We start from the raw sequence: 25,536 nt of genomic DNA on the forward strand, positions 1-25,536 counted from the left end.
TATTTTTGAGCTGATATTATGGTAAAGTGGATGGGTGTCAGATGTTTGGACAGGGGCGCAATTTCAGTGCTTGCCATAGGCGCTGTTTTCTGCAGATACGCTCCGGCAGCCAGGGAGGAGTTAGCAGCCCGGAAACTTCGGCCGCTCACGACTTGTTGCTGAAGTTCCTTGTAGCCAGGCAGGATGCAGAGCAGGAGTTGTACAGTTCAGCAGCTCACCCGTCTCCTTCTCCTTGCCATAGTCTTCGTCCTCGTCCTCGGCGTCCTGGGATGGATGCTCTTTCTCGCCAATCTGGGGAAATTCCACCCCGAAACGGCGGGACTGCAGATGCAGATCAGAGAGTTGCAGAGGGAGAAAGAGAGCCTGCTGGAGGAGAACGGGAGGCTGCAGAGGGAGAGAGACGAGCTGCGGAGTGAGAGAGACGAGCTGCGGAGTGAGAGAGACGAGCTGCGGAGGGAGAGAGACGAGCTGCGGGAACGTCAGCAGAAATGCGAGGTGAGAGCCCTGGATCTTGGGGCAGAGATCACACAGCGTAGTAAAGCTCCAGAACTGATCAGTAGGACCCGGGACTGGAATGCGGTGAAGTAGAGAGGTCGATCCCATACCCGGTGAAAATTAGGGAGCGCCGCACTGTCAGGGGCTCGGGAGTGAGATATGAAGTTCACTGGAGGAGTTGGAGGCCAGTGCCGCAGGAAGGAGCTCCAGGCGACTGAAGGAGCGGTGCATCATTGGACGGGCAGTACTGAGGGACTTTTATCCCTCTGGTTGTGGAGATTTGGGAGGTGCTGTCCAGGTGGACTAGGCATAGCCCACAGAGGTGACAAGTGTTTAAGCTGGTTGGTAAGGTGCCATCGAATTGGCTGCATTGCCCACATGGCGTGGAGCTCCCTGAGAGCGGCGGCACCGCACTTAGCCCATCGCATGGTGTTGTTGCTTGAAATTCCAGCATCTGCAGATTTCCTTGTGTTCAGGTTCGGGAGCCGTAGCCCTCCCCTTTCATAAGGCAGACATAGCAACCTGAGTCTCACTCTAGATTTTTTATTAATCCAAATGAATTTACTAAAAATACCATTAAGCTTATCAAAAAATGATTTTGGTAGTGGGAGAGGAAGTGATTGAAAAAGGTATAGACATTTTGGTAATATATTACTTTTGATCATGTTTATACGGCCAGTCATTGATATGGGCATTGTTACCCATCGATCCAACGTCTCTTTCACTTCGTCCTCTACTGGGTTTAATTTCAGGGGCAATTTTGACACCAGGGTAGGTAAATCCTTCCTTTGCATTTATAAATGGGGATTTTATGACTGGTTTCAGTCTTTCTTCTTTGTTCAAAAACAGTATTGATGATTTTGATTTGTTAATGTTATAACCAGAGAACTGCCCAAACAATTCAATCTGTTGTATTAAGTTTGGAATACTGATGGATACATGTGTTAAAAAAAGAATCACGTCGTCAGCATATAAGGGCATTCTATGTTCCTGTTCTCCTAGCTGGATGCCCGACAGGCCTGCCTGCGTTCTTATTGCCATAGCCAGGGGTTCTATGGCCAGTATAAACAACATCGGTGACAAAGGGCATCCCTGGCGAGTAGATCACTCCAAGATGACTGGTTTAGAAACTATACTATTTTACAACGAGATCTAGGTGTCCTTGTTCATCAGTCACTGAAAGTAAGCATGCAGGTACAGCAGGCAGTGAAGAAAGCTAATAGCATGCTGGCCTTCATAACAAGGGGAGTTGAGTATAGGAGCAAAGAGGTCCTTCTGCAGTTGTACAGGGCCCTGGTGAGACCACACCTGGAGTATTGTGTACAGTTTTGGTCTCCAAATTTGAGGAAGGACATTCTAGCTATTGAGAGAGTGCAGCGTAGGTTCATGAGGTTAATTCCCAGGATGGCGGGACTGTCATATGTTGAAAGATTGGAGCGACTGGGCTTGTATACACTGGAATTTAGAAGGATGAGAGGGGATCTGATTGAAACACATAAGATTATTAAGGGATTGGGCACGCTAGAGGCAGGAAACATGTTCCTGATGTTGGGGGAGTCCAGAACCAGAGGCCACAGTTTAAGAATAAGGGGTAGGCCATTTAGAACGGAGTTGAGGAAAAACTTTTTCACACAGAGGGTTGTGGTTCTGTGGAATGCTCTGCCTCAGAAGGCAGTGGAGGCCAATTCTCCAGATTCTTTCAAGAAAGAGTTAGATAGAGCTCTTAAAGATAGCAGAGTCAAGGGATATGGGGAGAAGGCAGGAAAAGAGTACTGATTGTGGATGATCAGCCATGATCACAGTGAATGGCGGTGCTGGCTCAAAGGGCTGAATGGCCTACTCCTGCACCTATTGTCTATTCTCTATTAAGACACTGGCTATTTGGTTTGTAAATAAAATCTGAATCCATTTAAGGAAGTTCTTTCCAAATACAAATCTAGGCAATACATTAAATAAGCATGGCCATTCTATTGTATCAAAGGCCTGCCGAGCATCCAGTGATAATACTGCTGTATCTTTAGTGTCAAATTTTTCATGAATTATGCTAAGAACTGTTCTAATATAATGGAATCCTTGGCGTTTTTGCCATTCTGATCATTATGAACTAGATGTGGGATATAAGGATCCAATCTTCTTGCTAAGGCTTTACAAAGTATTTATGTGTCCGATCCAATCAGACTTATCGGTCTAAGTGAAGAACATTCTGTAGGAGGTTTGCTTGGCTTCAGGATCAGCGTTATCATTGCTAGCCATAAGGAGGATGGGAGAGTTCCATCCCGATAAGATTCGTCATACATATTTAAGAGTGGGACTAGCAGACATCCCACCCTGCAAAAACTCATTTCAGGGAGGTAGCACCACCATTTCAGGGAGGTAGCACCCCCGCACCCTGCAACCCCATATTCCTCACCCCCCTCCCATCGACCTCCAAGGGCGTAAGTAATACTTTGTTTAGTGATTTTGTCTAATCTGTAAACCAAGTTGGGTATATGCAGCAAATGTGACATTAAAATATGTACTTATATTATCATGTTTATTCTATTACAACTTTAAGCAAGTCTACAGGGAGTTTGGCCTCATCACGTAGGACATCAATAGCGTAGCTCGTTAGCAGCCAGCCAGCTAGTTTAAATCAGGGGTCCCCAACCTTTTTTGCACCGTGGACCGGTTTAATATTGACAATATTTTTGCGGACTGGCCGACTGGGGGCGGGGGGGGGAGGTGGGTGTTAAGCACGACTGGAATATAGGTGATAATTCAACTATAAGTCACTTGTAAGTGGCTAATACACTCCATTTAGTTTCTAAAGGGGTTTATCTAACGAATTTAATGTTAAACACACAGTGCATATTTTCCTCGCATGAATGTAGTGATAAGTCAATTATAACAGTGGTACCAAACCTCCATGCCATGAAGAATGCAGCGGTACAGTGGTAGCCGGAACGCAACCAGCACGTCTTTAAGAAAAAAGCTGAGATAAACAAGCTAATTGATTAGGTGCTGCCCGGCACGTAAATGTCGGCCCAGATCAGAGACGACGCAATCAGCAATCGCCTCTGATCTGGGCCAACATTTACATGCCGGGCGGCACCTAATTAATTAGCTTGTTTAAGCTTGTTTATTTCAGCTTTTTTCTGAAAGATGTGCTGGGTGCATTCCAGCCACCGCTGTATTCTTCGTGACCCAGCGGTTGGGGACCACTGAATGATAAGTCACTTATAAGTCAATAGCATCATAACATTTTAAGCAACACACATGAAAGTTGCTGGTGAACGCTTTCAGAAATGAGTTCGGTGGGGCAGGAGACAAGCTGAGACAAGTAACGTTTGGATATTAAACACACAGCGCATATTTTCCTCGTATGCGTATATAAAATCATTGCAACACACCAATATCACTGAATTAGTGGGAGCCCTGGGCTTGTTTTCCTGCAACAAGACGGTCCTATCGAGGGGTGATGGGAGACAGCGATACTCGAAGGGGGTTACTTATGTCCAGTCTATTCCGCGATTTAGTTTTCGTTGCATTCATTGCAGAAAACTCCGCTTCGCAGAAATATGTTGGAAATGGAAGCAACGTTTTCAGTGCTTTCGTGGCTATCTCAGGATATTCAGCCTTGACTTTGATCCAGAGTGCCGGCAGAGATGTTATGTCAAACATAGTTTTCAGCCCACCGTCATTTGCAAGCTTGAGGAGTTCATCTTCTTCCCGCGCTGACAGGGATGATTCACCAGGGACATTCACAAATGGGTCACCGACCCATTCCTTTGCACGTCTTGGGTCACTGATGACCTCGCGTGCGTTAAAATTCAATAGTGCGTGACAGAGAATGAGGAAAGGTGCAACTGACTCATATTGTTTCCTCGCGGCCCAGTGGTTGGGGACCACTCTTCGCACAAAGAGAGACCAATCAGGTTGCTCACTCTCCCTCTCAAAAAAAATCTATTTCCGGGATATTGTATATCATTTCCAGGCGTTAGGGCGCCACTATCGATATGTGGGAGACTCCCAGAACTTCCGGGAGAAGTGGGATGTCTAGACTAGTAATATTTCTTGAAATGTTTTGTAGAATTCAATTGGTAGGCCGTTAGGCCCTGGTGCTTTACCACTGTTAATATTTTGGATAGCCTGCGATAACTCTTCAATTGTTAAACCTCTATCTAACTCCTTTTTTGCATCTTCTGTCAGTGTGTGGAATTGAAACCTACCAAGAAATATGTCCCATTCTTCTGAGGCTTGGGGTCATTCTGATCTATATAAATGTTCATAAAATTCTCTAAAACTGTTATTAATTTCCAATGGGTCTACTGTTCGTCTTCCTGAAGAGGTTATTATACTGTTAATTGCTCTATTCTCCATGCCAAAAGTTTCTCAGCTTCTCCTCCTTGATTGTAATAAGATTGCTTCAGCCACATTAAACTTTTTGCAGCTTTATCAGCAGATAATTTATTATATTTGGCTCTCAAAATTAGCAGATCTCTTTTGTTGGATCATCCCTTTCCGTTAATTCTACCTCTAAAGATTTAATTTGTTTTTCCAAGGTTTCCATCTCTATTTTTTGTTTCGACTTGAAGCTTGTATAACTAATGATTTCTCCTCTAATATATGCCTTGAACGCCTCCCATCTTGTGCTGGCACTAGTTTGATCTGTATTTAACTCAAAATAACTACTTTAGTTCCCACAAATTTAACAAAGTCTGGGTTTTGTAGCAATCTCACCTGAAATCACCAGTTAGGGGGACTGTGAATAAATTTCTCTATATGAATACTTAATGTAATAGCAGCATGGTTGCCTATTACTATGCCATCATACCAGCAACTTTTAATCTTTGATAAGAGCTCTCTTGAGACAAGAAAATAATCAATATGAGAATGAGATTTACATGTACTTGAATGACAAGAGTATTCTATTTTGCCAGGGTTTTGTTCTCTCCATACTTCAACCAAATTTATATCCACAATGTATTGTTTTAGTAATTTTCTAGTTTGTGCCTTATAGGTATCACAGACTGTACAGCGATCCATTGCTGGGTTTAAAGTGCAATTAAAGTCTCCCCCAATGATATAAATGCCTCGTAAAGTGGACAAAGTAAGGAAGAAATCTTCAAAAAATTTAGGATTGTCCTCATTTGGGCCATATATACTGACTAGGTTTAATGTGAAAGAGAAGAGATTATTTTGCATACCTTCCGGCCGAGTCTTGGATTGTTTTCATAATTTGAAATGGTATCACTCTATGAATAAGAATAAGTACATCTCTAGCATAGTTGTTGTATTTTGCATATATTACTTGGCCAGACCATCTATTCCTTACCGATTTGACACAAATATTTGTATCTGAGACTTTCTTGAAGAAAAATTATTTTAGACTTAAGCTGTTTGATCCTATTCATAACCTGTTTCAATTTGGTTAACTTCTTTAGTCCCCTAACATTCCAGCTCGTGACTTTTATATTAAAGATAATCTGAGTGCTCGTCTGTTCCATATATGGAACATGTCAATTATACCAGGAAAAGGAGTGAGAAATATTACTGCTGTGTTGGGTGCACGACATACATAAAGAAAAACAAAAAACACATATACATTTACACATATAGAGATTTGAACTCTTGAATTCCCCCTCCCTTACTCAAAACAAAGAACTGTAGAGCTTGTGCTGATCCACTCTATGGAGGGGCAAACCTAACTCCATAGGCAACTAGTGGTGTCCATCAACCATGCACCTTATTATATCTTAGAACGTTATATACTCAACCCACTTAGCATAAAAATAAAGTCAAAGCAGCCACTAAACTGTATGCCAGTATTGCCTATTGTAAATGTTCATTCAGGTCCATGGAGTCCCATCTCAATAGAATTAAGGTTTCAACAAACAAAAATGTTGTAAATAATAAAAATAGACAAAACAATAAAGCTATTCTGGCGGTATAAACAACCTCTTAAATACAGGATCTTTTCAAGAATAGAACAAAAGAGGCTAAAGTGGTAGTTCTAGTAAAAGAAAAATAAAGGAAGAAGAAAAAAGATGTCTTCTGAGACTCAGTGTGGGCTTATATCTGTTAAGCAGTCAGTATCAGCTGATTCTCATGGGTACGGAAGTAAATAAATTTCACTACTGCCTTAATCAGACCCCTCAGGTGTGTCCTCGATGGAACTCTTCCGCCTCTTTTGGTGATGAAAACAGGTGTATTTTCCCTTTGTGGAGGACTCTCATCTTGCGTGGATTATGTTGAAATCCGTGGAAAGTTCCTTTTTTGACGAACACTCTTCTGACCGTGTTAAACTCGTTACGCTGTCTCATGGTCTCAGCCGAGAGGTCCTGAGCGAAGTAAAGCTTGTTTCCCTCATACGTGATATTACGCTGTTTAGTGGAGCGGAAAACAAACTCCCGATCTTGAAATCTCAGAAACCGAATGAGAACCGCTCTGTTCTGGTTTGGTTTTGATGGTGCTGGAGTTCGGTGAACTCTTTCTAGAATGAAGGATCTGTAGGTGTCCAGCTCCAGCCAGCACGGCAGCATGTTTTGTATGAACTCCAGCAGTGGTTGGTTTCCTTTAGCGCCCTCCCGGAGGCCGAACAACCACAAGTTTTTCCTTCCACTCCGATTCTCCAGGTCTTCAGTCTTGGATTCCAGGTAGGCGATTCGCTTCATGGCGTTGTTCAGCCTTGTTCTTTTCCACGTGCTCCTCTGTCGTCATTATTCGGTTTTCAGTCTCTATCATCCATGTGGTATTGGAAGCAACATTTCGTTTCACCTCCGATATATTGTTTTCCAAGGCAGCAACAGAGTTGGTCATCTTACCCAGGCGGTCATCTATACTGTCCAGTTTGGATCCAAGCTCAGAGCAAAGTAACTTTAATTCAGCTAGCAGCGCCTTTAGCTCCGCCATGTTGCTAGAAACTTCCTTATCTTGCTTCGTCGATGGAGTGTTGATTTTCGATTTTGTTTGAGCCGCGTTTTCGGGTGAAGATATCACAGTACTTGATTGTAGTCATTTTTGGCATAGCCCGAGTTTAGTTGGTATTGTTAACTTAGGGTTTTAAAGTTGTTTAGTGCAAGGTTGTACGGAGTTTCCATGTTAAGCTGCCATCTTGGTTCGTGGGTCCATAGCGCCCCCCTTCCTACTTCTATCTAATCTATCCCTTTCAAAATTTTGTATACTTCTATAAGATCCCCTCTCAATCTTCTGAACTCCAGAGAGTATAGTCCCAGGCAACTCAATCTCTCCTCATAGGTTAACTCCATCCCTGGAATCAACCTGGTGAACCTCCTCTGCACTGCCTCCAAAGCCAGTATATCCTTCCTCAAGTATGGAGACCAGAACTGTACACAGTACTCCAGGTACGGCCTCACCAGTACCCCGTACAGTTGCAGTATGACCTCCCTGCTCTTGAATTCAGTCCCTCTGGCAATGAAGGCCAACATTCCGTTTGCCTTCTTATGGCTAACAGTGAAATGAAAACAGGAAGCATTTATGTTTATCTGTAACACTGAAAGTTCAAGTCGTTGGGAAAACGACAAGGTGTAAATCTGAAGCACCTAACACAGGGCAGGAGCTACAGGAGCCCGAAGTCCCAGGTTCAAAAACAATTACTTTCCTTCAAACATTCAGTTCTTGAAACAACTTGTAAACAGGAAACACTATCTCAGTATATAAACACTATGACCACTTTACATATTTTGTTCCAATTCTTTCCTTTCTCAGTTAATTTTGTATAATATACTGTTATATTTATGCTTTTCTTGTGAACATAAAGTCTCTAATGCAAAGTGTTTGTGACGCTACTGCAAGTAAAGTTTTTCAATGCACTTGTGCCTATGACAATGAACTTGATCTTGAGTTTGATCTGCAGAAAGACATTATTTGCTTTTCTCTCTTTAAACAGACATTACTGGAGAAACAGAAAGCAGCTCAGGATGAAACCATCAGAAAACTGACTGATGAGAACAAGGGCTTATATTCCACAAAGAAGGAACTGGAAGGTAGGTCAACAGCAATTACATTTGTATAGCCGCTTCAGTGCCTGAGAGAATGATATCAAACAACATGTAACGCCAGGGTGGTATTAGACAGCACATAATGGGCAGCCGTTCAAGATCAAAGGGATGCAGGAGAGGGCAGGAAATGGGAGAAGTATGAGCCCAGGGATGTACAGACATATGGTTCAAACTCTGCTAGACCCAATGCAGCTCCTCCCGCACCAGGCACTTGTCGACTGCTGCCTCCAGTAATTCCATCTTCACTGGACTGAGCCTGAACAAAGAGGCAAATCTTTGTCATCCCTGTCGACACTAGATGGATGGCAGTAATGTTGCTCAAAAAATGCTGGAGGAACTCTGTTGTTCAGGCAGCTGATGAAGGTTCTCTGCACAAAACAGCAGCTGCTTATTCCTTTTCACAGATTCTGCCTGACCTACTGAGTTCTTCCAGTGTTTTTTTTGTGGATTTTCAGCATCTGCAGAATCTCTTGCCTGGATAGCCTGTCTGCTTGGGCTTGTGCACTAAGGCATTAGATGAGCTATCTGGCCTTGCATTCTATACGGGGTCACTCCATTCAGTGGAAGAGCGTAGAGAATTAAAGAAACACTTGCACTGTACCATTGATAATCCTTATCCCTACAAAGCACTTCCCAGCCAATGGAATACTCTGAAGAGCTGTCATAGAAAACAGGAGCAGAAGTATAGTAATATGGAAGAGATATATAACATGCTAATGACAGATGTCATGAATACAATGGGAAGTGAAGATAGAAAGAAATGTCAGAAGTTATAGAAGGGATGAGCAAAGATCTTGTGCTTTCCCGGTGTATATGATGAATAAACTCTCTCGGTCTTCCAGACCAATTTTATCTGATCAATTTTAACTGATGTGTCAATGACAAACTCTGCCACCTTCATTGGGGATGATGGCTAGACATGTATATTCCGATGGTATTTATACCCCCATCGTCCATCCCCCCGATTGGTTAGTCCTCATCCAATCAGGTTTCTTCTGTCCCACCTTGTTTACGATCAATTTCCAGTTCTTTCTTAGGGCGAGGCCTTCGTCCTTGTTAAAATTCTTTTCATCCAGTTTTATTTCAATGGTTTCGTCCACCAGGCAGTCGCAAAAGGTACTGGCATAGCACAGTAGTTTTGTGCTGCTGAAGTCAATCCGATGGCCATTATCAATGCAGTGTTCTGCTACTGCTGATTTCTCCGGGTAACCCAAACAGATACACCTCCTGTACTATTGATGCAGGTTTCCACCATACATCCCTTCTGGCCAATATATACACTGCTCGGCATTCACAGGGAATCCTGTAAACACCAGCCTACCTGAGTCCCAGGTCATCTTTGACCCACGTAAACTGTGATGTTGAGCTTCCTTGTGGGTTTATGGATGGAATTAATCCGGTATTTCTTCAGGATCCTGGTGACTACGCACAACGTTCCTACAGAATGGCTACAAGGTAAAGAAAATCAGGTCCCTAAAAGGGCCGATGGAAAACCCAGAAAATCTAAAAACAAGGAGGAACCTGTCACAACACCCTGCCTTCCCTATACTTCCACAGTTTCTGGAAGGATAGCTAGGATCCTGAAGAAAATCAGATTAATACCATCCGTGTACCTGCCAGGAAGCTCAAATCACAGCTTATGTGGGTCAAAGATGACCTGGGACTCAGGTCGGCTGGGGTTTACAGGATTCCCTGTGGATGCAGAGCCGCGTACATCAGCCAGAGGATGCAAACCTGCATCAAGGAGCACAGGAGGTGTATCCATTTGGCTTACCTAGAGAAAATGGCGGCAGCAGAACATTCCATTTGCAATGGCCACAAGATTGACTTTGATGGCACGAAACTGCTATGCCACGCTAATGGCTTTTGGAACCATCTGGTGAAGAAGCCATTGAAATAAAACCAGAGAAAAAGAATTTTAGCAAAGGCAAAGGCCTTACTCTAAGTAAGAACTGGAGTTTGATTGTAAACAAGGTAGGAGAGCAGAAACCTGATTGGATGAGGACTAACCGATCAGGGGGGACAGACAGGGGTATAAATACCACCTAACTAGACATCATCCTTGATGAAGATGGCAGAGTTTGTCATCAAAATGTCAGTTAAAATTGATACCTGCACCTGGCTGGAAGCCCAAGAAGAGTTTATTCATTACAGAAGGGGTGTTTGTGATAATTTACCTGTATTCTCTGGACTCTGGGTGGGTCCTGACAGATTGGAAGACAGTGAGTGCCATGCCACTGTTTAAGGAAAAGGATGTAGGCAAAAGGCAGGTAACTATAGGCCAGTCTGATTAACGTCTGCAGTTGGGAAGATACTTGAAGCTATCATTAAAGAAGAAATAACGACATCCGATAGAAATGGTTCCTTTAGGCAGGCACAGCAGGGATTCATGAAGGGCATTCCTGTCTGACAAACTTAATGGGGTTCTTTGAGGATATAATGAACATTGTGGATAGAGGGGAATATGAAGATGATGGGTACTTGGATTTCTAGAAGGCATTTGATACAAGATTGTCTAATATCCTTTGTCTTGTTGACCTTGAGGAAGGAGTTTATTACCTGGCATCAGCCTTTGAGCTCTTTCACCTCTATCAGTAGGCTGTCTCTTTGTTTTTGGTGATGAGCCCCATCACTGTCATGTCATTGGCGAACTTGACGATGTGATCACTCGGCTGCTTGGCCACGTTGAGGTGCTGAATGCAAGACTTATCCAGAAGATAAGGATGCATGGAGTTATGGGTAATGTATCAGCATGGATAGAGGATTGGTTAACTGACAGAAGGCAGAGGGTTGGAATAAATGGGTATTTCTCCGGTTGGTAGCCAGTGGTGAGCGGAGTGCCGCAGGGGTCACTGCTGGGCTCACAGTGATGTGCTTTCACGATTTGCGTGAGAGGACCAAGTCTGGCATATCCAACTTTGCTGATGACACAAAACTGAGCGGAAAATCAAAATGCTCAGAGGATACAGAGAGCCCTTAGAGAGATACAGATCAGTTAAGTGAGTGGAGGAGGGTCTGGCAGATGGAGTACACTGTCGGTAAATGTGAGGTCATCCACTTTGGAAGGAAAATGGAAGATCAGACTATTATTTAAATGGTGAAAGAGTGCAGAGGGTCTTGAAATTGGAAAAGGTTGATTTAAGTGGCAACAGGTTATCAAAAAGGCAAGTGTAACATTGGACGTCATTGCTAGAAGGATTGAATTTAATAGCAGAGAGGTTTATGCTGCAACTGTATAGCGTACTGTTTGAGCTGCACTTGGAGCAGGGCATGGAGTTTTGGTCTCATTACTTGAGAAAGGATGTACTGGGTTTGGAGGTGGTGCAGAGGAGCTTCACCAGAGAATTCTGGAGTTGAGGGAGTTAACCTATGAGGAGAGATTGAGTTGTCTGGGACTATATTCAGTGAATTTAGAAGAATTTTGAAACAAAAAATTATGAAAGGGATATATAAAACCGAGGCAGGAAAGTTATTTTCACGGGTAGATGAGACTAGAATTAGGGTCATAGCCTCAAGATTCAGGTGAGAAGGAACTGCATTTCCCAGACAGTTGTGAATCTGTGGAATTGTCTGCCCAGTGAAGCAGCAGAGGCCGCCCCACTAACAGTTTTGCCAAACAGTTTTTAACTGGTGTCAGTTGTGTGGACTTTTATGGCTGTTAGACACTGCACATGTTTGGAGCAAACAGTTTTTAAATAGTGTTAGTTCTGTGTGTTTGTGTTCAAAAAGCAGTGATGTTTGTCACTGATAGTGAGAAATAAGTAGTAAGACAAGTTGGAATTGTTTTGTCAACTTCAATTTCAACAAGTCAGGCTTAGAGATGCCAGAAATAGCCAGGAGTGAAATTGAAACTATTTCACTACTTCAACAAGTTAGCGATTGTCAAAGAATTTGAAGGGATCAGCAATTATCTTGAATGTTACAATAGAAATGAAGATTTGGTCAAATAAAAGTACACGGCAGTGTGTCAGTTGCTGATTAAATCCAACAATAACAATAAAGCCTGTGTGGGAGAGTTTTTAAATTGGAAGAGCTATTGACAGTTTCACTCTGTCGATCTCGGGAAACCGGGTCCAGTGGGACAAGTTGTCGTCACAGACTGGGGTCTTCCTTGTTTGCAGTGGGTAAAACGAAGCATTGCAGAGCCTCCTTCTTGGCCATTGAATTTCATTGTTAATCTCATCCGCTCAATCTGCTGGCGCTGACTGCACAGGCCAGGATGGGTATGCCCCTATTTCACCGGGGTATGAGCTACTCTCACCTGGTTTAGCCTGCCTGTCAAAGCAATGTACTGGGGTGTGGCCTCTGTCACACACAAACAGCTACCTGGAGCTACAGGTGAGAGCTGAGTGTCTGGTGGGGAACAAGGGTGAGTGAGCTGTCCCAGAATGGACACAGCAAGCCCCTTTACTCAAGGTGCAGCCCCTCCCGGCATACCAGGGTACACTGGGTGAACTTCTCTCTCGATAACTATCCGGAACTAACACCTAGTCTTAGAGTGCTGTCGTAATATTGGTAGTCCTAATTTGTTCACTATTTCATTTAAATAGATAACTTGCTATTCAGCTATTTCCATAAAACATTGGCTAATTGGGCAACCATTTAACTGGTCCAAAATGTACTGGTCCTGATGTATAACTAATAATTAACTGGAATCCCCTGTGCTTATTAGGCAGGGGGATTAAGGGTGATGGAGAATAGGCAAGCAGGTGGAGCTGAGTCCATGGTCAGATCAGCCATGATCTTGAATGATGGAGCAGGCTGGATGGCCAGATGGCCTCCTGAATCTATTTCTCATGTACCTTCCTTCAACCTGTTCTGCTTTGCAATATCATCATGGAGGAGCATCTAAATTAAGTAACCTTCCTCCCCACTTACTTTGACTCCCTAAACCCGAAGAGAAACATCTCACTTCTTCTTGAATATTCTGAATATACTTACTGCATACCTGGGCACGTGGATGTGAGGAAGATGGAGGAATAGGGCATGGAGTAGGTAGGAGGGATTAGTGGTTGGGTATTTTTGATTTGCTCTTTAGCTGGTTGGCATAACAATGTGACCAAAGGGTCTGTTTCTATCCTGAGCTGTTCTATGTTCTATGTTTACACTGCCTTCTGTGCAAGAGAGCTCGCATAGGAAACATAGTATGTAGATCCATACAGCAAGATCCCCCAAGTAGCAATCAGGTAACAGTTGGCTCATCTGTTTTGGGACAGCTAACTGGGGAATCAGTATTGGTGCATTGACACAGAGTGAACTTCAAAGCAACACGAACGCACCCCTGTTGTTCCCCAGCTAAAATAAATGGGCCCAAACTTAACACTGTATGTAAGAGAAGGAGTTTCACTCTGTCATTCCCACACTTGTCAGACTGCATTAGAACACAGAAGTATCTCTTTCAAATATTATTCACGTAAATCATGAAACACAGAGACAAGGTTTTAATTTGCATTGGCTTATCCTTTCTCCCCAGTTCATCAATCTTTAACTCTTGTTTTTAAAGGTAATCTTCAGGATTGTGAAGAGGCACAACTGCGTTACAGCCGCGTGATACAGGAATGCAAGAAAAATAATGAACACATTTTGGAAAGACTTAATTCTGAACTGAAGCTTGCTCAGTGAGACCTTGTGCATTTTAAAATGAATTTTATTTGAAGTCCTATAGGGGATTGTATGGGACCCAGAGATGGGTGCATAGATAAAACTCGGGTGGGGATTTAGGGATACGTGTGAAAGGGAGGACGCTGCATTTCTCTGGGGTAAGTGTGGTGGAAGCAGAGGCAATTGTAAAGGGCCGCCACTGATACAATGAAAGACAGAGTGACATCTTTCTGCCTGGATCAGTCTATGGGAGAAACTGGAAAGGCAGATCATGTTCCTCTGGGGTACTTCCAACAATTGTAGCATTATCCCAAATTTCTTGGCAGTTAAATATTTTTGAAGCCAAAACGGAAAGTGCTGGAAACATTCAAGTTGATGGAGAGAGAAACAGAGTTAACGTTTTATGTTAATCATATTTCATCAGAGATTAGGGGTGAGAAATGAAACAGGTATCCGTAACACTCACAAAATGCTGGAGGAACTCAGCGGGTCAGCGAGCATCTATGGAAATGAATTAATGCTTGACGTTTTGGGCCGAGACCCTTCATCAGGACAGGATATTAGTATATTGGTAACGGGTTTATTAAGGTAGTTCTATCGAGTATAAAGAAACCAAACTTAACACAAACAATAGTCACAGTGTTCCCACAAAACCTCAGAGACTTGCTGTCAGAGTGGGTGTCATACGGTCTCTGCTGTTTTCTCTTCCTTCTCGTTATATTTGTCCTCTCTCAGAGACATTTATACTGGCAGACTTCAAAAGAAGGCTACTTGTATTTCAAAGGATCGCACTCATCCTGGACATCACCTGTTTTCCCCTCTACCTTCTGGGAAAAGATACAGAGCATTAAGGATGAAAACAAAAAGACTCCTTAACAGCTTCTACTCACAAGCAGTGAAACGTATAACACCCCCTTCCCTTCTCCTGCCCCCCTCCTAAGACGGCGGCAGCTAAATGCATCACACTTCCAGGAATGGCAGGTGTGCAATAATCCTACCCCCCCTCCCCCATCCATATATTATTAATTTTGCACTGCACTCCTGAGGTTTCAGAGTTTATTTTATGTATATATTCTTTGTCATGCTGCAAAACTTTGAGCTGCTAAACTGTGTTTCATTGCTCCACAACAATGACAACAAAGATATTCTTCTTCTTCTTCTTCTTCTTCTCTCTCGGTATCAGAACCCATTTTTCATACACTCTCTTTAAGCAAACTAGTTCCAGATCTACTTTACTCTGCCACTTTGACAGTTTCCCTTTCCCTGCTTGGAACCGGCTCATATTTATCGTACAGACAATCACTCTATATTTCCTTTCACTCACCAAGGCTACCTGTGATCCTTTTGTTTCCTCCCTGAATACAGGCCAAACCAGTCCCTTCCACAAATGCAGTTCTCAGCTTGTTCTCACCATGTGTTGTACAAGATTTCCAGCATCTTTAAAATCTCTTGATTTCTTTTTCAACTCCAGAGGCTCTGAATGACCAGCTGGCTTTTTCCCACCTTTCTCCTTTTTAGTCTCTTGTTTTGTGCTTTTCCCTCCTCCAATTTGGCTAATTACAATTAATACCAGAGGGCGTAGTTTTAGTGATTGGTGGAAATTATAGAGGGGATGTCCGAGGTACACAGAGAGTGGCGGGTACATGGAATGCCCTGCCCTGCCAGGGGTGGTGATACTTTAGGGGCAATTAAGAATCTCTTAGAAAGGCATGTAGATGATAGAAAAACTGAGAAATGTTGGAGAGAAAAGTTATTTGATCTCATAGTAGGTTATTGTGCTAATGGGCCTGTACTGTACTGTAATGTTCTATGTCCTACGCTCTAATTTCCTCATCAACATCTTGCCCGAAGGCAGCTTCGTAAAACAGTGCTTCTCCATGGCAACCTTGCCTTCAGCGATCGAAGAAACCTACACAACGTACTGGAGGAACTCAGCAAGTCAGGCATCATCTATGGAGGGCAACAGATTAGCGGTGGACCTATTGATCTGGAGAGAGAGTGAGCTTTGCATAGGTCGGGGAGAAGAGTTTTTTAAAAAGTGCGTTTCGCAGGGATCGGCGCATTAGTGGCGGACCGATCTATTCGCAATTCATTAGTAGGAACAAATAAAAGTAAAGCAGGGTGAAAGTAGAGTGGTCATTGTGTGAGTGGACCAGTGTAGGAGTGGGAACTTGAGGCTTTGGCGAGGAGGCACAGGTAAGTAACAAATAAGGCTAGTGTCGTGATTGAAAAAAAAGTCACTAAATTATAGCTAATTAAATAAAGTAGGGATGATGTAGGATCAGGTGATGTGCTGTACCTGCATGATGTGGGAGCTGGTGGACCCCGTAGTGGTTCCTGGTGACCACATGGGCAGCAAGAGTTGTCTGCTCGAGGAAGTCAGGCTGGAAGTTTTTGGCCTGGAATCTGAGCTTCAAACACTGCAGCACATCAGGGAGAAGGAGAGTTACCTGGATTCGCTGTTTCAGGAGGTAGTCACACCCGTTAGATTAACTACCTCAAGTTTGGTCTGTGGTGAGGGACAAGAGGGTGTGACTGCGAGTGAGGTAGGTAGTGGGATCCAAGAGACAGTGCTGGAGGAGCTTGGCCCTTGAGCTTGTCCAACAGGTCTGAGATTTTTGCTCCCTGTGTGGATGAGAGTGGTGGCTGTAGGAAGGATGAGCAACCTAATTGTGGCATTGCAGTTCAGGGAGCTATTCAAGAGGGGAGGGTGAGAAGAGAAATGTAGTGGTAATTGGGGATAGTATAGTCAGGGGAATAGACAGAGTCGTCTGTCACGGGGATAGAGTGTCCCGAAGGCTGTGTTGCCTGCCTGGTGCCCAGGTTCGGGACATCTTATCTGACCTGCAGCGGAATTTGTAGTGGGAGGGGAAAGATCCAGTTGTCATGGTCCATGTGGGTACCAATGACATAGGCACAATGAGGAAAGAGGTTTTGCTGAGGGAATTTGAGCAGCTGGGGACTAAATTAAAATGCAGGACCAAAAGGTAGTAATCTCTGGATTACTGCCTGAGCCACATGCAAATTGGCAGAGGGTCAAAAAGATTAGAGAGTTAAATGCATGGCTCAAGGATTGGAGTGGGAGAAGCGGGTTTGAATTAATGGAAATTGGCACAAGTATTGGGGAGGGAGGGAGCTGAACCAATGTGAAAGGCCCCACCTGAACTGTGATGGGACCCGAATCTTAGTGAGTCACATAACTAGGGCTGCAGATAGGGTTTTAAACTAAATAGTAGGAGTTGAACAGATTGGAGAAGTATGGATAAAGTAAGATGGAAAAATGTGGATAAAGATAAAGAAAAAAGCTAAAGATAAAAAAGAGAAAAGTAAGAGTGTGTGAAGAAAAGTCAAATGCAAAAGACTAAAAGATTACAAGATTTTAAAAGCACAATAAGTGTAAGGGCATTTGATCTCAATGCTCGTAGTATTCGAAAGAAGGTCAGTGAGCTTGTGGCTCAAATCAGTACAAAGGGCTATGATTTAGTGGCCATTACAGAGACATGGTTGCAGGGTGGAGAGGACTGGGAATTAAATATCCAAGGATATCAGATAATACGGAAGGATAGGCAGGACGGTAATGGAGGTGGGGTAGCACTCTTAATTAAAGATGAGATCAGGATGATAGTGAGAGACGATATAAGACCTAAGGAGTAGAATGTTGAATCCATCTGGGTAGAGATTAGGAATAGTAAAGGGAAACAATGACTGGTGGGAGTTGTCTATCGCCCACTGAATAGTAACATTACAGTGGCATAGGCAATAAACAGAGAAATATCTGAGGCATTTAGAATGGGACAGCAGGTATCACCGAGGATTTTAACTTGCACATAGATTGGGTGAGTCATGTTGGATGAGGCAGTCTAAGGAGGTCTTCATAGAAGTCCGTGATAGCTTTCTTGAACAGCCTGTTACTGAACCTACAAGGGAACAGACTATATTGGATCTGGTCCTGTGCAATGGGACTGTAAAATTAGTGATCTTGTAGTTAGGGATTCTCTTAGAAAGAGGATGATTGTATTTCTCTTACAAATGGAGGGTGCCATAGTCCAATCTAAAACCAGTGTATTATGCCTAAACAATGGAGACTACAATGGGAGGAGGGAGGATTTGGCTAGTGTAGACTGAGAACGCAGGTCATGTGGTGGGTCAGTTGAGGAACAGTGCAAGACTTTCAAAGAAATTTTTCACGGTGCTCAACAAAAGTATATTCTGCTTAAAAGCAAGGACAGTAAGGGTGTGGAGAGCCAGCCTTGGATAACGAAGGAAATAAAAGAAGGCATCAAACTAGAAGTTCATGAGTACAAAGTCGCCAAGAATAGTGGGAAACTGTAATATTGGGAAAATCTTAAAAAGCAACAAAGAACCACTATGCGAGCAATAAAGAAAGGGAAGCTAGATTATGAACATAATCCAGCACAAAATATAAAAACAGATAGTAAACGTTTTTATAATTATATAAAGCAGAAAAGGGTAGCTAAAGTGAACGTATGGCCCTTGGAGGACAAGAAGGGGGAATTGATATTGGGTAATGAGGAAATGGCTGAGGCTTTGAATGACTATTTTGTGTCTGTTTTCACGGTGGAAGGCACATCTAACGTGCCAAAGAAAGATGTTGTGGATGTGATGGGAGCTGTGGACCTCGATATAATAGCTATCACTAAAGAGGTAGTGCTGAGCAAATTGGTGGGAGTGAAAATAGCTAAGTCCCCTGGTCCTGATGGAATGCATCCCAAGGTACTGAAAGAAATGGCAGAAGCTATAGTGGAGGTTTTGGTAATGATTTACCAAAATTCCCTGGATTCTAGGCAGATCCCAGCGGATTGGAAGATGGCATAAGTCATGCCACTGTTCAAAAAAGGATGTAGGCAAAAGGCTAGATAGTTTAACATCTGTAGTTGGGAAAATGTTTGAAGCTATCATTAAAGAAGAAATAGTGAAGCACCTTGAAAGAAATGGATCCATCAGGCAGATACAGCATGGATTCAGCAAAGGCACATCTTGTTTGACAAACTTACTGGAGTTCTTTGAGGCTATAATGAACGCAGTGGATAGAGGAGAACAGATGGGTGTTACTTACTTGGATTTCCAGAAGGCGTTCAATAAGGTGTCACAGAAAAGACTTTTCCATAAGATAAGGATGCATGAGGTTGGGGTGGGGGGAGTGATATATTAGGATGGGTAGAGGATTGATTAACTAATAGAAAGCAGAGAGTTGGGAGACATGGGTGTTACTCTGGTTGGCAATCAGTGGTGAGCAGGGAGCTGCAGGGTTCGTGCTGGGCCCGCAACTATTCACGATATACATTAACGATCTGGAAGAAGGGACCGAGTGTAGTGTATCTAAATTTGCTGATGATACTAAATTGAGTGGAAAAGGAAATTGTGCAGAAGATGCAGAGAGTCTGCAGAGAGATATAGATAGGTTAAGTGAGTGGGCAAGGGTCTGACGGATGGAGTACGATGTTGGTAAATGCGAGGTCATCCACTTTGGAAGGAAAAATGAAAGTGCAGATTATTATTAAACATGCTGCTGTGCAGAGAGACTCGGGAGTGCTTGTGCATGAATTACAAAAGATTTGTTTGCAGGTGCAGCAGGCGATCAAGAAGGCAAATGGAATGCTCGGAGTACTGCCTGCAGTTCTGGTCTCCTTATTGAAGAAGGATATACTGGCTTTGGAGGCAGTTCACCAGGTTGATTCCAGAGATGAAGGGGTTAGACTATGAGGAGAGATTGAGTCGCCTGGGGCTTTAGTCGCTGGAATTCAAAAGAATGAGAGAAGATTTTATGGAAACATATAAAATTATGAATGGGATGGATAAGATAGAGGCAGGAAAGGTGTTCCCATTGGTAGGTGAGACTACAACTATGGGACATAGCCTCAAGTTTTGGATGAGTAGATTTAGGCTGGAGATGAGGAGGAAATGTTTTACCAGAGAGTGGTGAATCTGTGGAATTCTCTGCCTAATGAAGCAGTGGAGGCTACCTCAGTAAATATATTTAAGACAAGATTGGATAGATTTTTACATAGTAGGGGAATTAAGGGTTGTAGGAAAAGGCAGACAGGTGGAGATGAATCCATGGCCAGAGCAGCCATGATCTTATTGAATGGCAGAGCAGGCTTGATGGGCCAGATGGCCTACTCCTGTTCCTATTTCTTATGCGCTTAAATCGTTGATGTTTCGGGCCAAGACTCTTCATCAGGACTGGAAAGGAAAGGAGCAGAGACCAGAAGAGAAGGTGGGCTGAGGGGGAAGGCGTACAAGCTGGCAAGTGATAGATAAGAGCAAGCGAGGGGTACGGTGAGTGGTTGGGGGAGAGGGGATGAAGTAAGAAGTGGGAGGTGATAGATAAATGATGTATAGGGCTGCAGAAGAAAGAATCTAACAGGAGAGGACAGTGAACCTCAGAAGAAAGGGAAGGAGGAGGGGGACCAGAGGGAGGTGATGGGCAGATGAGTGAAGAGAAGGGGTGAGAGACTTCATCTATCAGAGAAATTCCTCTTGTCCAATTCATCCCTCCTCTCCTCTCTCTATAACTTGAAACCAACTTTTTTCTCACTTTTCTAATTCTGGTGAAGAGTCTTTGACTAGAAGCATTAACTTTGTTTCTCTTTCCACTAATCATATCTGACCTCTGAGCATTTCCAGTATTTAATGTTTTTATTTCAGACTTTAGACATATGCTATATTTTGTTAACACAAGAGATCCTTCAGATGCTGGAAAGCCAAAGCAATACACACAAGATGCTGGAGAACTCAGCATGTCAGGCAGCATCTGTGGAAATGAACAAAGAGTTGAAGTTTCAGACCAAGACCCTTCTTCAGGACTGTGGGTTGCAGTATTTCTGCATGTTTTGCGTTTGTTGCAGTATTTTGTTCTTCTACATCAAACCCTTCTTCAAAGGTTCATTTTAGTGTCAAAGTATGCATGTACAATACAACTCTCATATTCGTCTTCTCAAGATAGCCATGAAGTACAGAAAAACAATGGGAGTCATTGAAGGAAAAATCTCCCCCCTGCTCCCCTTTTCCTGCATGGAAAGGAAAAGGTAACAAAACTCACAAACCCCAAACACCCAACACCCTCCCTCAACAAAAAGAGCATCTGCTTTGTAGACATATTCCAGGTAAATTTAATATACTTGTTTTGTCCCTGCTTCAAATAACATTTCACAGTCCACACGTTTCACACATTTTTCTGTTGCAGCACATTCCCTGACTAACCATCATACTTTGCAGTTTGACCGAAGACTATTTCAATACCATTAATGCTGCTGTAGTTGTGGTGTCAGACTGTTCCATTGCAGCAAGACAAACACTGAAATACACCAGGAACACTTCTAAATAGGCTTTAACATTTGCAACATTCTATTATTGGTTTAAACTAGTTCTTACAAAAGCATAGTGATAAACTGGGCAGTGGGAAAGGATTAAATGGGGTGTAGAATGGTAGGAAGGTAGATATAGGTGCAAAGGATGGTGTGTAGAGATGTGGGGGTCAAACATCCCTGTTTTCTGGAGAGAATTGCCTGGGAATTTGGACCACTAGTGTTTATACTAAACCTGGGCCTCAGGAAGGCCTTTTATCATTCTCTGTTATAAAGACAATTGGAAATTAATTCTTAATTACCTGAACTTGTTTCTTACAGATACAACCATGGGAGTAAATCATGTGAAAATCAGGGATATAACTTTTGGTGGTGGATTTTGTGTTTTGTTTTGGGTTTTTGCCTGGCTCGTTGCTGTGATGGGTAAGTTGAAGCACTGAAAGGAAAGTCTATGAACAGTGAAGAAGGGGAGGACGTGTGTGTGATAATGTAGGGTGGAGCTCAGGAATGTGGGAGATGGTGTAGAACGAGTGGCAGGAGCAGGGGTGCAGTGCTAGCTGGAGCGCGTCCGGCACATCTTGAAGAAAAAAGACAAAATAAACAAGCTAATTAACTAGGTGCCACCCAGGGTGATTTGAGTGTCTCAGAAACTGCTGGTATCCTGGGATTTTTACGCACAACAGACTCTGGAGTTTACAAAGAATGCTGCCAAAAACATCCAGCGAGTGTATTTAGCAAGATGTTTTCGCTCACAGAACAGCCACTCGCTGGATTTTTTTTTGTTTTTGGCACCATTCTTTGTAAACTCCAGAGTCTGTTGTGCGTAAAAATCCCAGGAGATCAGCAGTTTCTGAGATACTCAAATCACCCTGGGTGGCACCTAATTAATTGGCTTTTTTCTTCAAGATGTGCCGGACGCGCTCTGGTGCGCTACGGCTAGCACTGTCCACTGGGCAGGAGTGTGGAGGAGAGGAATGGGAGAAGGGGGGAGGAGTGAGTGGAGAAGATTGCAGGAGAGCTGGTGTGGGGTGGTGGCTTCTGAGGGAAAGGTGTTGAGTTGTGGAGAACGATTATGGGATGAAGTTTGGAGGATGGTTTGGGTGTGCAGGGGTGCAAGAGAGAAAGTGGGAAAGGGTTTGTATTAAGGAGAGAGAGTATTATTTGAGAAAGCATTAGGGAGGAACAAGGGAAGAATTGAAATAAGGGACTGTATAGAGAGAGATAGGGGAAAGGTTATATATAGAGAGCAGGTGGGGAATGAGGCATGGAAGGTGAGGTGTAGGGAGCAGGTGTTGGGTCGAACTGCGGGAGAGGAGGGAGGGTAACTGGGGGAGGATGAGAGAGAAGGTTGTGTGTGGGGAATGGGCAATGAGAGGGAGGGTGAGGGAGAGGGTTTGGGCTGTGGTGTCCTGATGCAGCAAAGGGAGAGAGGGGTTAGAGGAAGATAGTGGAAGAGGAGTTTTGGACAGGGTAGGGTGTGAGGAATACGGGTAGATCAAGAGGTGTGGGTGAGGGTGCCCTGGGGTCAGCAATGGACAGTAGGGTATGAGGAATGGAGCTAGGTGGGTGGGGAATTGTGGCATGGGGTAAGGGAGGTGTGGAGCTGAGCTGGCTGTTAGAGCTTCAGGCATTATGCTGGTGTATGGAGAAGGGATATGCAGAGTGTGCACTGGCGATTCTTGTGGGCGGTGGGCTGAAGGACAATAGAAATGTCTCATGATTTTTGTTGTGTCCTGAAGGTGCCAATGAGAAAAGGAAGACCCCAGTATGCAGGGAATGATTACTGGTTATAAACAGAAGGAAACATGAATTCTAACCCTCTGGACACAATCCCCTAAAGGAATCTGAGCAGTTACCCCGTGATGAAGCAGCAACACCCACGCTCCCCGAGGTGCTCATGCTGAAATAGTGGGTGCGAAGATCTACAGCCCAGCCAGTGATATAACCCCGAAATATAACATGTATGGCACAGAGTGTGAATGAGCCACTATGTATTCCCTTCCTATTCCTCAGCTCACATGGTCTGCCCTATCATGGACTTGAAACCTCATCCCTGGTTGCTTCCATTGGACTCCTGATAGTTCCAGACACCATCTGGATAATTTTCATTTCATTTATAGGATGTGAAATTCGGCAGCCAGCCTTGCTGACCATTTCAGAGGGTGTTGTTGTCTCAAGTCACACAGAGACCAGACTCATAAGGATGACAGATTTCTAGATTGGCAGTCAAGTAGATTTTTGAAACAACCTACTAATGATACAAGCTTTTGATTCAAGGTTTAGTTCTTTACCTGGGTTTAGTTATAAGGTTACCAAGTGGGTACCAATGTTTTGTTATATTCCACAGTGGGATTTCAACTTGCATTCTACATATCAACTGGCCAGCTAGCTGGATACCAGCCCAGTAACTTAATCACTCTGCACTACACTGCATTGTAGCAGAGCATGAAACAACCACACAGGAGTCCAGCAGGACTCAGTGTAACCATCTGCTTTCTCTGCACTGAAACCCAGCTATGAACCAGTAACAGAAGCTTAGCAAGATTGCCCAACAAGTATCTTGGCACACATTCATACAAATCAATAAAACTGAGGCATGTAACCAAGGGTTGGATGGCCCTTGTTCACCATCAATGGACTATCATTACAAAACATACTCTGATTACTATTATTCGCAATGAAAACTCCAAAGCCTTTCCATCAGATACTAGCCTGTAACCTAGTCCCAGATACTGGTTATCCTATTTATAACACTACCCTCTGAACCCTTCAATTAGATTCCAGCTGATAGCTTACTCCCAACTGTTCACTATTGGTATATAAACACCTTGACCACTGCCTTTACTGGCCTTTAAATCCTTCCCAGTGTCTGTTATACACACGTTCATTAAACCCTTTGATTAGTCTCCAGCCTGACTACTGCATATGAGTAGATATTATTGCATCAATAATCCCCCTGAACTCTTAAGTTGCAGGTATTACTTACCATTAGACATTGGCTATTTTATATTTAAATTTACTTTCCCCTCACTCCAAACCCCAAGCTCAATCTCAGACCCCTTCTACTACATTTCCGCCTGTAACTTAGAGTAAAGAAAATTACAACCCAGTACAGGCCCTTCAGCCCATGATATTGTACTGTCCTTTTACCCTACTCTAAGATCAAGCTAACCCTGCCCTCCCACATAACCTTCCATTTCTCTTTCACCCCTGTACCGACTTAAAGTCTCTTAAACGTCCCTAATGTATCTACCTATTCCATGACCCCCGGCATAGCATTCCACTCTCTATGCAAAGAACTTACCTCTGACTTTCTTCCAGCTACTTTAAAATTATACCCCCTCATATTAGTCATTTCCAACCTGGGAAAAAATCTCTGGCTGTCCACCTGATCAATGCCTCTCATCATCTTGTACACCTTTTTGAAGTCACCTTTCATCCTCCTTTGCTTCAAAGATAGTAACACTTGCTCGTTCAGCCTATCCTCGTAAGATGAAGTCTCTAATCCAGTCAGCATCCTGGGAAATCTCTGCATCCTCCCTAAAGCTTCCACATTTTTCCTACAATGAGGTGACCAAAAATGAACACAATACTCCCAAGTGTGGTCAAACCAGGGTTTATAGAGCTGCAGCTTTGGAGCTCAGTCCTCGAACTAATGAAGACCAACACACCTCCACCTTCTTAACAACCCAATCAACTTGCACAGCAAATTTGAGAGATCTATGTTTCTGAACCCCAAGGTCCCTATGTTCCTCCGTACTGCTAAGCATCTTACCAGTAATCCTGTACTTTGCCTTCAAATTTGACTTTCCAAAGCGAATCAATTCACATACTCCCAGGTATCTCTTAATCTGTAATAAATCTTCCAAAACTCTGAATTAAATCCCAAAATAACACTTGACCAGGTATCTGTTTTATTATGTTTTGACTTCATTTCCATCCAGATTCCATTGTTATAGAATAGTGTGTTTATCAATTCATGAAATGTAATAGATACTTCAAATGTAACAACGATTGCTGTGCGTTTGGTGATAATCTTTGTGCCTTTACTGGCCACAGGAGTACTCCCAGGTTCAAAGTTCAAAGTAAATTTTATTATTAAAGTACATCTA

At 43.2% G+C, this 25,536-nt stretch overlaps 1 protein-coding gene across 1 annotated transcript; it reads left to right on the forward strand.

Moving 5' to 3' along the window:
* Nucleotides 1-25,536, forward strand: LOC140188054 (uncharacterized). The gene is made up of 5 exons (XM_072243970.1): nt 1-495; nt 8,384-8,480; nt 13,999-14,113; nt 21,746-21,847; nt 23,164-25,536. Exons 1-5 carry the CDS (start codon nt 184-186, stop codon nt 23,171-23,173), a joined length of 636 nt encoding a protein of 211 aa, XP_072100071.1. The 5' UTR covers nt 1-183; the 3' UTR covers nt 23,174-25,536.

The sequence above is a fragment of the Mobula birostris genome, chromosome 26, assembly GCF_030028105.1.
Source record: "Mobula birostris isolate sMobBir1 chromosome 26, sMobBir1.hap1, whole genome shotgun sequence".
Classification (NCBI taxonomy): Eukaryota; Metazoa; Chordata; class Chondrichthyes; order Myliobatiformes; family Myliobatidae; genus Mobula; species Mobula birostris.